General features: G+C 37.8%; 1 protein-coding gene across 2 annotated transcripts in view; it reads left to right on the top strand.

The window, feature by feature from the left end:
• The window catches only part of DOCK1 (dedicator of cytokinesis 1), a 572428-nt gene that overhangs the window by 438175 nt on the left and 121892 nt on the right, over positions 1-12361 (top strand). For both annotated transcript variants that reach the window (XM_075935276.1, XM_075935277.1), the window contains exons 32-33: positions 3656-3714; positions 9511-9659. In XM_075935276.1, coding sequence (XP_075791391.1) covers positions 3656-3714; positions 9511-9659 — 208 coding nt within the window. The remainder of the gene's footprint in view (positions 1-3655; positions 3715-9510; positions 9660-12361) is intronic.

Below are 12361 nucleotides of genomic sequence, written 5' to 3'. Positions count from 1 at the left end.
ATTTAGTTTTGTAAAGATGTCTGCAAGATACGCAACTCTCGATAACCACAAAAAGTCTGTTAAATGATCAGACAGTTGGAATTTATGATCCATCAGATATGCGGAGAGCTCATGACACAACTCAAATAATCTAACCAGCCCTTTTCCTCGTGATAGCCACCTGACTTCTGTACGTAGAAGCAGGGCTGTGTGCTGACTACCCATATCTTCACACGTAATTTTGAACAGTCTTGATTGTAATGGTCGAGTTTTTATATAATTAATAATCTGTACTGCTTCGTCCAACACATTTTTAAGAGAGGGAGAAATATTCTTAACTACCAGAGCGTGTCTGTGGAGAATGCAGTGACTGCTGGTGCAGTTTGGTGCTACATTTTTTATTCGTGTTACAGCACCAGCCACTGTTCCTACCATTGCTTTGGCACCATCACTGCACACATCAACACATTTTTCCCAGCTTATTTGATGTATTTTCATAAAGTTATTGAGACAATTGAATATATTCTCACCAGTTGTATTGGTTTGCAAAAATTCACATAAAAGTAAGTCTTCTTCAATAGAACTATTAAAATCATAACGGACAAATACAATCAGAACTGCAAGACCTGCAACGTCAGTGGACTCGTCTAATTGTAATGCATATGCATCACATAAATGCAGCCGAAAAATAAGCTCCTTCTCGATGTCAGCAGCAAGATCGTCAATACGACGTGTAACAGTATTGTTGGATAGTGGCACAGCCTCAACTTTTTTACTAGAATCCTGATCCAACATACACATTACAATATCTTTTGCAAATGGTTTTATGAGTGATTCCCCAATAGTATGTGCTTCTCCGGCGAGCGATATACGATAGCTTACCTTGTAAGACACCTCTGTTGCATTTTCATTATCAGATTTGGCAATTTTTGACATGAAGAGTTTACTTTTTTCAAGCGATTCAAGCTTTTGCTTAAAAAAACTAATGTCTTTATCTTTGTATTCTGGATGATTTGTTTCAAAATGTCTTCGCAATTTAGCAGGTACTAAACAACTATTAGATAATATTTTGTTGCACACTACACACTGGGCACCTGGAGCATCTTCATTTCCATTGCTTGTGAATCCAAATGCCAAATAGTCCTCACAATACCTGCATTTCTTATTAGTCAGCTGAAATTTTTCATAATTAACTTGAGCTGCCTCAGTATTTTCCTTGCTGGTTTCAGTAAAAATATTGGAGTTTGAAGTACTCACTTTTCTCTTTAAAGTTCTGTCTTTTAACCAACGATCCATAGGGAATTTTGATATTAGATTGAATTCTTAAACTTAAAGTCACACACAGGAGCCACGTGTCCTCACAGCATGTATGGGGATTTGTTCCGATCCTCACAGTGAGTAGGAGTTCCGGTGTTCCACTCACTGATAGTACTCCTCCCCCCCCACACACGCATGCTGCCTTTAGCAAGGGACCTAGCAGCAGCAACAGCTGCTTGTTCCGCTTCTGCCCCATTAACCAAAGATCCCTCTCCCGGGTCCCCCGCTGCCGCTCTGCTTTTACCCCGGGACCTAGCAGCAGCAACAGCTGCTTGTCCCGCTTCTGCCCCAAAGATCCCTCTCCCGCGTCCCCCGCTGCCGCTCTGCTTTTACCCCGGGACCTAGCAGGTCAAAAGCAGAGCGGCAGCGGGGGACGCGGGAGAGGGATCTTTGGAGCAGAAGCGGGACAAGCAGCTGTTGCTGCTGCTAGGTCCCGGGGTAAAAGCAGAGCAGCAGCGGGGGACGGGAGATGTCTGAAAGGGCAGTGGGGAAGGAGCCAGCGTCTTTGCGCACCAGGCTCATCTGTCTCTTTATGGGCGGGGGGAGGGGAGTGTTCAGGTCCTCGCGGAACCCTTACGTTCACTTCGCGGAACCCCAGGGTTCCGCGGAGCACCATTTGGGAAACACTGGATTAGTAGGTAAACAATGTTGTCATTAACATATAGTAAGTTATGTTTAATTCTCACATGCCCATGCAATTTCACATATCTTTCCAAGTTATACAGATATCACATCAGTGTTATATATTTGTGTCTCTGTTTGAATGTATGCATGTGTATGTATGTGTGTGTGTGTGTGTGTGTGTGTGTGTGTATAGAGATATATTTTTCTGTGTGTGTATATAAAAAGTGTATGATATGTATAATATAAGCAATCCTGTGGCACCTTAGGGCTTATTTAGACTATCAGGAACAGTCGAAAGAGGATATTCAACTTCTGCAGGAATTTGCATATCTTCTTCCAATTGCACTTTTGAAAGTGCAGCTTTCGAAAGTAAAAGTAGTTTAGACGCGGCTTTTCAGTGAAATCCCCCCGTACCTCCCATCAAAAAGCCGCATAAATGAGGTTTACGCGGCTTTTTTGACAAAGGGGGGGTCACGGAAGAGATTATGATGGAGATTATGAGAACCTTGTAAGGGCTTCTTTTTTTATCAACCTGGGCATAAAACTGTTCTATTCATTGCACTATGGAAGAAATGTAAGAGATCAACAGACTTTCACCCTTTTCTTCAAGTCTGATAAAAAGGGTAAATAGACCAGGTCTTAGACAGACTTAACATTTGCTGATTTGTAAAACTCTGTGATAATAGCTTTACAAATTATAATTTTAATATAATTATATTTTTCTAGGCAATAAAATGAGAAAGGAAATTGCTTGGCAACCAATAAAGTCATGGGTTTTGAAGCATAAGATTTTATTTAGTTGTATAACAAATATCACTTTTATTTATCTGGTGTTTTATGTTCGTGTTAAATAGCAACAGATGTTTTAAAAATACAGTAGGATCTCTTTAATCCACACTAATATCAGGGCGACCCTTTGCCAATTATCAAATGTTGTGATTTTGCCAATATAAGAAAAGCGATGATTTGTAAAAAAAAATTATACTCCTTCAAGCAAATATGTTCTAGGAACTCACTAAGGCTCTGATCTAGCTCCAGTCAAAGTCTGGGGGGAAGCTTTATGTGGATTTCTAGGAGCTGGATTAGATCCAGATCTGTACTGCTGTACAGAGGATCCATGACAGTTTGCTATTTGTGTGAAGCATTAGTGCCATCAGCCCCATTTCAGGGCATCACTGCATCCCAGCATAAACTTCCAATTCAAAAATCTGATTTCATTTTGACTTTGTGCTGGCAACTGTAACGTATAAGATTTTGTGAGGCGTTTTTCATTTTATTTTTCCAAGACAATGTATGTATACTAAGAATATGTATAAAAATAAAATATCCTTTAGGCTGTAAAGCTGTTCAGTGTGCTTTCTTTTATCACTAGAAAATGAAAAACTGAAAATACTCTCATTAATCTACATAACCACCCCCATGTTCCCAACGGATAGTTATGTAATATGCAGATGTGGCAAAAGAGAGATTCCCACAGGTGACTTGTGTGTGTGCTCTCTCTTGTAGAAATTGCAATATATTTCCTTCAGGGTAGAATGAATAGTGTGGAGATTAGAACACAGTCTTGGGAGCCAGAGTTCCTGACTGCTACCATGCATCTTCTGGGTGGCTTGGACAAGTCATTAAACACAGCATATTTCTTAAAAGTTCAAGTAGAATCATTCAATGATACTCAAATTGTTGATCAAATTCATTTTGCCTGCTACTGTTTATAAGGAAATGTGTTCCTTTTTAGGTATGGTGACATGAGGAGGCAAATTGGTTTTGAGATCAGAGATATGTGGTATAACCTAGGTGAGTACATTTCTTCTTTTGACCACTCTTTTTGTGTGTATATTCATTAAAACCTATGTAGTACTTTTAAGAGTAACATTCCTAAAATAATGGAATAGTTACAAAGTCAAGCACTCAGAATTCAGCCAATGTCAGAATTAAAGTTCCCCATTCAAGCTTAATTTAATAGTCTTTAATTACATGATTGCAAAGGTTTTCTCCATATTGCTCTCCCCTCATGCAGGATAATTGATGTTATTTTCAATATTTAATGTTAGAGCAATGGTTCTCAACCGGGGGTGTGCAGAGATCTTCTAGATATAGGCACTGGCTTTGCTCTTCCCCAGAAGTTCTCAAGCTCTGCTCAGCCCCTTGCCTCTGCCCCATTCCACCCTTTCCTCCAAGCCCTCTCCCCCATCTTACCTTTTCAATTGATTTGCAGCAGGAAGGAGTTGCTGGGAGGAAAAGGAAGAATTGATATGTTTGACTGCTGGTGGGCAGGCAGTACTGAGTGTAGGATTAGCTGCTAAGAATCTGCCAACATTTTTGTGTGGCTGCTCCAGGCCTGGAGCATCCACGGAGTCAGCTCCTGTATTTCTAGATTACATCAACTCTTCTAGATATTCGCCACTTTATAATAGTCTACATAAAAAGCACTAGCAAAGTCAATATAAACTAACATTTCATACAATAACTTGTTTATACTCCTTTATATATTATATACTTAAAGTGTACTATAAGTATAATATTTATATTCCAATTGATTATTTGATAATCATACAAGTGAGGAAAAACACATAACTATCTAATATCTTCTAATATTTTATTTTTGGTACTATTATTTTATTATCTATCATATGGCACTATGATGAAAGCACTCTAAAAGAGGCAGTGTACACAACAGAAAGAAGTGGCCAAAATAAAGCAAGAATTTGCAGGCTGATTAAACAAATGCTATAGTTTTTTACCTATAGTTTTAAAGCAGCTTAACATTATATTACCTTGCCACCTTGACAAAGACAGAGTCCTACATTTTCTTCCAACCTGTCACATTTTGAATCCATGCATGGGAGCTCTCACGCTCCAGGGGGAAAAAAACCTGTGAATTCATCGTTCACTTGTCTATCTCAGGTTATGCTTTGTATGTGACAGACAGCAGAAGTAGATGCTGTTGGTTCCAGAATAAAATAATTTCCTTCTGTATTTTCTCTGTAAGATTTTATGTCATGGCACAACATTACATTGGATCATGTTATCGTGGCAAATACACATGTGTGTTTCTGTACATTGCTGACATACTGAAATACATCATATAGTATATTAAATTAGCTTTGGTTAAGAATATATTAGTGCTTATATGAGCTTCCATTTGAACAGTTTGCTCACATCATCTTGCTGGATGAGCCAAATATCTCTTTCTCCTTGGCTGCGTCTAGACTGGCATGATTTTCTGCAAATTCTTTTAACGGAAAAGTTTTCTGTTAAAAGCATTTGTGGAAAAGAGCATCTAGTTTGGCATGGACGCTTTTCCGCAAAAGCACTTTTTGCGGAAAAGCGTCCGTGCCAAACTAGACACGCTTTCCCGCAAAAAGGCCCCGATCACCATTTTTGCGATCGGGGCTTTTTTGCGCAAAACAAATCTGAGCTGTCTACACTGGCCCTTTTGCGCAAAAGCTTTGCACAAAAGGGACTTTTGCCGGAACAGGAGCAGCATAGTATTTCCGCAAGAAGCACTTATTTCAGACAGTAGGAAGTCAGTGTTCTTGCGGAAATTCAAGCGGCCAGTGTAGACAGCTGGCAAGTTTTTCCGCAAAAGCAGTTGCTTTTGCGGAAAAATTTGCCAGTCTAGACACAGCCCTTGTGTAATGTAAATTTGGGATAATGATGAAGATTATTTAACATTTTCATTTGCTCTACCCTGATATCTTGTAGTCCTCTTCAACTTCCTATATGAAAATCCACATTGTATCTTAAATCTCAGGTGGGTACAGTAGATCTGATTCATGAGACAAAAATATGCTTAGCATCCAAAACAGAGAGAATGCTGACTCCAGAGTTCTTGCTGATTATTTTACTTGTTTTTCTATGCAGCATAGAGTTTAAATTCTGGTGGGAGTCGCCTACATTTTCTGCAGATGAGATGAAGAGCTAAATGGGCTTCACATTTCAGAAGAAATTATACCAAAGTTTACAAATAATTTTAATATTTGTCTAGTCTCTTTTACACTCTTTCTCCCCCATGTTCTTCTTTTGTATTTCACTTGCTGAAAACCTTCCTTTGTCCTCATTGATTTAAAAACTCCATTAATCATTACCTGTGAGAGAGGATTGCTGGGAATGTAATACACTCTGAATAGCAAAACTTACAACAGCAATTTTCCTACATTTTGCTGATACCTGTAAAGGAACTGAACATATGAGGTATGGAGCAAGTTCTGACAGTGCCCACTGCTCCCATAAATGTCAGCACTTTGTATGAGATGCTCACCAATTTGTATGAGATGCTCAGCACCTCATAACATTGGACTCGTAGCTCCATAGTCAAGATATGTAGCTGTTTGTCACTCAGCTGAGATGTTATGTAGCTTTCTGTTTGGGCAGAAGCAATATATTCTGTTATAAGAAAAGAAGAGAAATCAAAGAGTTGAAATCCATTATTTATTAATTTTGCTAGTTATCACATCTAGACCTCAAAGGATACTAGTTATTCTTTGCTATAGATCCTTAATCTTGGAACAATGAAAAACTCATTGTGACAGATAGAGAACTTCATGACATTGATGTTGCGCCTGATGAATAACTTTGTGACACTATCATTTGTTCTCTGAAATATTAGCTCTGACACTTTTCAGGAATGATACAAGAAAACTGTCACCTGAGAGGTTGAAGGATATAACATGAAAAGAAAAGAAAGCTTTAGAGCTGTTACTTGTATGGTCCTCAAAAACATTTAACATTGGCAGGATCATATGGCAGGATCAAACTAACATTCTATTAAGATGCGTAGAACCATAGAGTTAGAAGGGATTGTGAAAGTCATCTAGTCTAACCCCCTGTCACCATGTCAAGACAAATGGCTATCCAGCCTCTTTTTGAAAACCTTGGAGCTTGCATGACTTCCCTAGTTTTAACTATTATCACGGTTAGAAAGTTTTTATAAGCTTTAATCTGAATCTACTATGTCATAATTTGAACCCATTGCCTCTTGTCCTGCCCTCTTTAGCAAGAGAGAACAATTTTTCTCCGTCTTTTTATGGCAACTTTGCAAGTATTTGAAGACTGCTAACATGTCCCTTCTTAATCTTCTCTTTTCCACTCTAAACATACCCAGTTCCTGCAGCCTTTGTTCATATGGCTTGCATTCCATCCCTTTGACTATCTTTGTGGCTTGCCTCTAGATCTTTTCCAGTTTCTCTTCATACTTTCTGTATAGTGATGACCAAAATTGGACACGTTACTCTAGTTCTGTGATGTCCAACACATTCGCCACTAGCCATATATGGCTCTTTGACCGGTGGAGTGTGGCTAGTTCGCTACTGGCTGGGATGATTTAGTTAAAGTTGGTCCTGCTTTGGGAAGGGGGCTGAGCTCAATGGCCTCCTGAGGTCTGTTCCAGCCCTATGATTCTATAACAGTTGCCATTGTAGTAGCTACTGCTTCAGAACTTATTGGACACCACAGTTCAAGTTGAAGCTTACCCAGTGCTGAGTAGAGAGGTCCTATCACCCTTGCAGTTCCTTTTTTTGCAACGTTGCACTGCATTTTTCACTCTTGATGAGACTGTGGTCCACCACAACTTCCAGACCCTTCTCAGCAGTGCTGTTGTTAAGCCGATTATCTCCCATTTTTGGTTTTGTGCATTTAGTTCGTCTTCAAGCATTTCTCTTTACATTTGACTTTCTTAAATTTCATTTTTATGTCTATAGCCAGTTCTCCAAATTATCAAGATCACTTTCAATTTTGGCTCTGTCATCCAGAGTGTTTGCAGCCCTCCTCCCCCAGCTCTGTGTCCTCTGAAACTTCTATCAGTTTCCTATATTCAGCTCATTAATAAAAATGTTAAATAATACCAGACCCAGAACAGATCCCTATAAAACCTTACTTGAGACCTCCTTCCAGTCTGATGTCATTAATAGTTCCTCTTTGTTTGCATTTGTTTAATCAATTATGTGTCCAGGTTATGGTAGTTCTACTGAGCCCACATTTCTTCAGCTTGCTTAAAGAGAATTTCATGTGTGACTTTATCAAATGCCTTGCTAAAGTCCAGATATCTTATTCACCACATTCTCCATATCCACCAAACCAGTTACCTTATCAAAGAAGTAAATCAAGATAGTTTGGCATGATTTGTTTTTAAGAAAATCCATGCTGGCTGCTAGTAATCATCCCTTAATCCTCCAGGCATATATCTACCATTGCTGCTGCCATTGTTTTCTATTTAAATTCACAGTTAAGATAGTAAATAAAGCAACTTAACATTTTATTATTTGTTGAAAAAAATAAAATGATTATTATGTTCCTATATTGTTAATAAGGACTTTCTTCTTGATCACCTCGTATATTAAATGATCTTATGTTCATTGCAATCATAACTAAAATTGCTAATAAATATAAATACTATCTCAGCTATTCCTACAGTAGTCTTATGAGGCCAGCCATGCTAATGAATATACTGTTACATGCTGCTCCACAGTTATGTGTGTGTGAAGTTTCAGAAATGATTGAATTCATGCTGTACTGTGCAAATTTCTTGCATATAGATATTACATTTAATTTAAAAATCAAGAGGATATATTATGTTCCATGCATTGTACAGTATTATAATATACTGGGTCTCTATAGCAACTTCCATACAAGGATCTCAGAGCACATTACAAATATTAAGAAATTACATGTCACAGCAATCTTCTAAATTAGTTAATCATTATTTACCCCAGTTCCCAGATGTGGAAACTAAGGCCTAGAGAGGTTGTGCTTTGTTTCAAGAGTCACTCCAGGAAGTCTATTGCTGAGATTGGAGTACAGTCATGTTTCTAAGACGTATATATATCAGTGTCCCCAAATCTGTCACACATTTCATATTCTGTGCATGATATTCATTCTTCCTTCCTTAATGTTACAGAATTGATCATTCACTGAATAAATTATCTCTTCTGTTGGCCAATGCTGCTTACAGTAACTACAGTAGATGTTTTTAGTTAAATGGTCTAATTTTTATAAATATTCAATTTGCTGTTAAGAAATTGAATCTGCGAGGGCCAGAAACTGGGGGAGGCACAGTTTCCATTTGGGATGAAAATGTAAAATAAAATTAGCCAGTCAAATCAACTTTAGAAGAAAGAAGACATAATCTAGATCTGCCTCAGATGTAGTTTCATATCTTGAGGCTGTAAGTATGCAGTTATAATAACATTTTGATAGTGTCACATTTTGTAACACTGAGAAAGGTATGGAATTTTAAATAATTTAAAGAAATTCCCCCCCCCCTTCCATCCTATTTGCATGATGTAACTCAAGTACTCAATATGTTACATGGATGTGTGTAAATTTGGTTTATGGATGTATAGCAAGCTCTGGTTTGGTTTTATCTTGAGCTGTTCTTTAATAGTTTTATTCTTCACCTTGAGAAGAGAGTTCACATCTCTTTTTGAGGATTAGTGACTTACATTAGGACATAAATTCCAATTAAGAAATTGAGCCCAAAATGAAGAAATGAATTCTTATGCTCTGGATATTCAAAGCAAAACTTTTTAAGGTAATCTTATAGCACTGTTAGTGGAGGTACATTAATTTTTAAATACATTTTTCCCCCAAAAGGTCAACATAAGATCAAATTTATCCCAGAAATGGTTGGGCCTATGTTAGAAATGACACTGATTCCTGAAACTGAACTTCGAAAAGCTACGATCCCAATATTCTTTGACATGATGCAGTGCGAGTTTCATTCTACCAGAAGCTTCCAAATGGTAAGCATTGTATAGCTACACATATTTTAGGTTTGTCAGCATGATCCAATGACCTCTTGATCCCCTTTAGTAAAAAGCAGAGAAATGGAGTTACTGTGATCCTCGAATATGCTTGTTGGAAATAATCCAGGACACTCTGGATGCAGGTGAAAACAAGTGAAGGATTTATTATACACCAGCTGATGGAGTGACACGCAGGGGTTACCCTGGTAAACACTGGTTAATTAACACAATACAATAGGTTATGTAGTCAGCAGGTGGACAGAGGAAAAATGATTTGATAGGTCTAGCAGCAAGACGAAATGAGCACATAAGCCAATAGAACTACTAAAGATTACATAATATCTCCGCCCATTGCAAAGTAACAGCTCATTAATTAATATACAGGTGGTTATTGTTCAAATGCCAAAACATGTCAGCAAAACAGTAATAACATTTTAGTCTGCATAGATGATGATGTTGCTATAGCAGGCGGGTATGGCCTTGAGTTGGTGCAGCGCTTGGTTCTCAGGCTTATTATCTAGGAGTGAAGCAAGACAGTTTAAGCAAATTTTATGAATGTTATCTCAAGCAAAATGTCTTACGTTACCAACTGAGACCCGGTCCGAGTGTTTTAGAACATGGTTGCTATGGTGCCCAGGGTCTTTGACTGTCTGCAGTTCTTATCCTGACTGTGGTGTTCCCAGGCCTTAATCTTAGAATGGAGTTATGCTGTTTAGAGGCCTCCTAGCACATTTAGGGCTGCCTCAGTTTACCCTACAATGCTCAAAATCCCAACCAAATGTTTCGTTTTGAGAACATTTTATTTGACCTGATGCTATTTTTTTCAACTTTCTAATTCTCCAAAAAATATAAAATGCATTTGTGGTTCAACCTGATTTATTAGAATTTCCAGCAAATCAAAAAATCCTTTATTTGTCCAGCTTTAGTTCTGAAGCTTTAAATTTGTTTTAACCATTTGTTCATTTAAATTGAGGTTTAAGTTTCTTGGATGGGAACTTCTATGTTTCTGTGTAGGGCTTATTTTTCATAAGTTAGTATTCATAACAGGCTTATAACATGTCTATAGTCAAAAGAAATGAATGTCTACAAGGAATGAGTTCAACATATATAACATGACTTGCTGAATTAATTTTCTGTTGTATTGCAATACCTGAGGAACTTTTGATCAGTACTTTGATTCAATTCAATTTCAATAATCAGTTTTTAGATTTTTCTCTGATGTTACTGCAGTACTAAGTAATCTATGATGTAGTATGTTAACATTGTATATAATTTTGCTGTAATAAAAAGGAACAGAATAAAAACCAGAAGTGCTCAATGGGGTCCCATTTATACATTCTCATCTCAGAGAATGTTTTTGTTATTTGTGCAACTATATGGATCATGAACTATATAAGGATAGTATTACAGTTTAATTTATGGCCCTATATTTCCTTGCATAGAATAGTCTGGTGATTTTAATAGATGAACAACTTAAATATTTAATGTAAACTTTCTTCCCTTTTTGAGAAGAAATATGTTTTATGCTTAAATCACAAATATTTTGCATTACATAGAAATATTCTATATATTTATATCTTCATGTCACAACAGCTTGCTTCATTATGAATGCAACATTAGTACTTCTGTATATACTATCCTAAACCCCTTATTCAATACATTTGGAATGCATATTTATATCTAAAAGGGAATATCCAATCGGTCCATTCTTAGTTTCACATATAAGTGCAAGAGAGATGTACTTTGCAAGGCCCATCACTATATTCACATCTGTGGTTAAACTCGAGCAATTGAGCAAGACTTAGCATAGAATGCAATGTAGCCGCAGCATTTAAATAGTGAAAATGTGTTTTAAAATACACAGGTGTAACTTCAACTCTCACAGTATGTGTGCCACCTTATACCCCACTAAAAAGATTCTTTCATTTTTAACACCCAACTCAGAGGGTTGCTCTTGTAATTAGATTGCACCCCAAAGAGGCAGAAAGACGATTGTATATGCCCAATAGAGAATTCCATTGAGCTAGATGTTCTCACTGGTACAGCTGCACAGCAGCCAGACCCTTTGCCTCTTTTCCTCTCCAGCAAGCTGTCTAGGTGTTGCAGAGCTCTGCACTGCCTTGGCAATACTCCACTACTGCAGAATGTACTCAGAGCCTTTAGTCAGTGCTGGAGCTGACTCTTGCCTGGAGAACAAGGCAGCCAGCTTCAGCTCCCCGATGCTTTCTTATGCTGAGCAGACTGAGGTTTTCTTGTCTTGTCATGCAGGCCATTGCCGGTTTGCTGTTTACTGTTCATGGTGAGTGGCCTGCTCCAAATAACAAAAAAAATGTATGCATTATGAGAGAGGTATTCATATTTTGTTCAAAAAACATTAGCAATATCTAGGTAGGCTTTCATCCTTATTTTGTGTGTGGGTGCTGCATTATATTATGTGCTTGCAACTGCCAGGTATTGTCCTGCTTTGCTTGCAAAGAGAACTTAGAATTGAATGGTTGGCTGCTGTTTAACTAATCTGCCAGAAATCCAATTATCTAACCTTATTAGTCACATCAGCAAGGGTTTAAATTGGCTCCATTTCCCCAGCAGATGTGTAAACCTATAACATGTGGGAAGAATATAGATTTTTTCACAGACCTGTAATACTAGAACATGTGGCCTATATTATCACCAGGCAGCCCTCAACAAATCTACTTTAA

This window comes from Pelodiscus sinensis, chromosome 8 (assembly GCF_049634645.1).
Source record: "Pelodiscus sinensis isolate JC-2024 chromosome 8, ASM4963464v1, whole genome shotgun sequence".
Taxonomy (NCBI): Eukaryota; Metazoa; Chordata; order Testudines; family Trionychidae; genus Pelodiscus; species Pelodiscus sinensis.
Note: the sequence above shows the minus strand (reverse complement) of the source record. Positions and strands in the feature narration are given on the sequence as shown.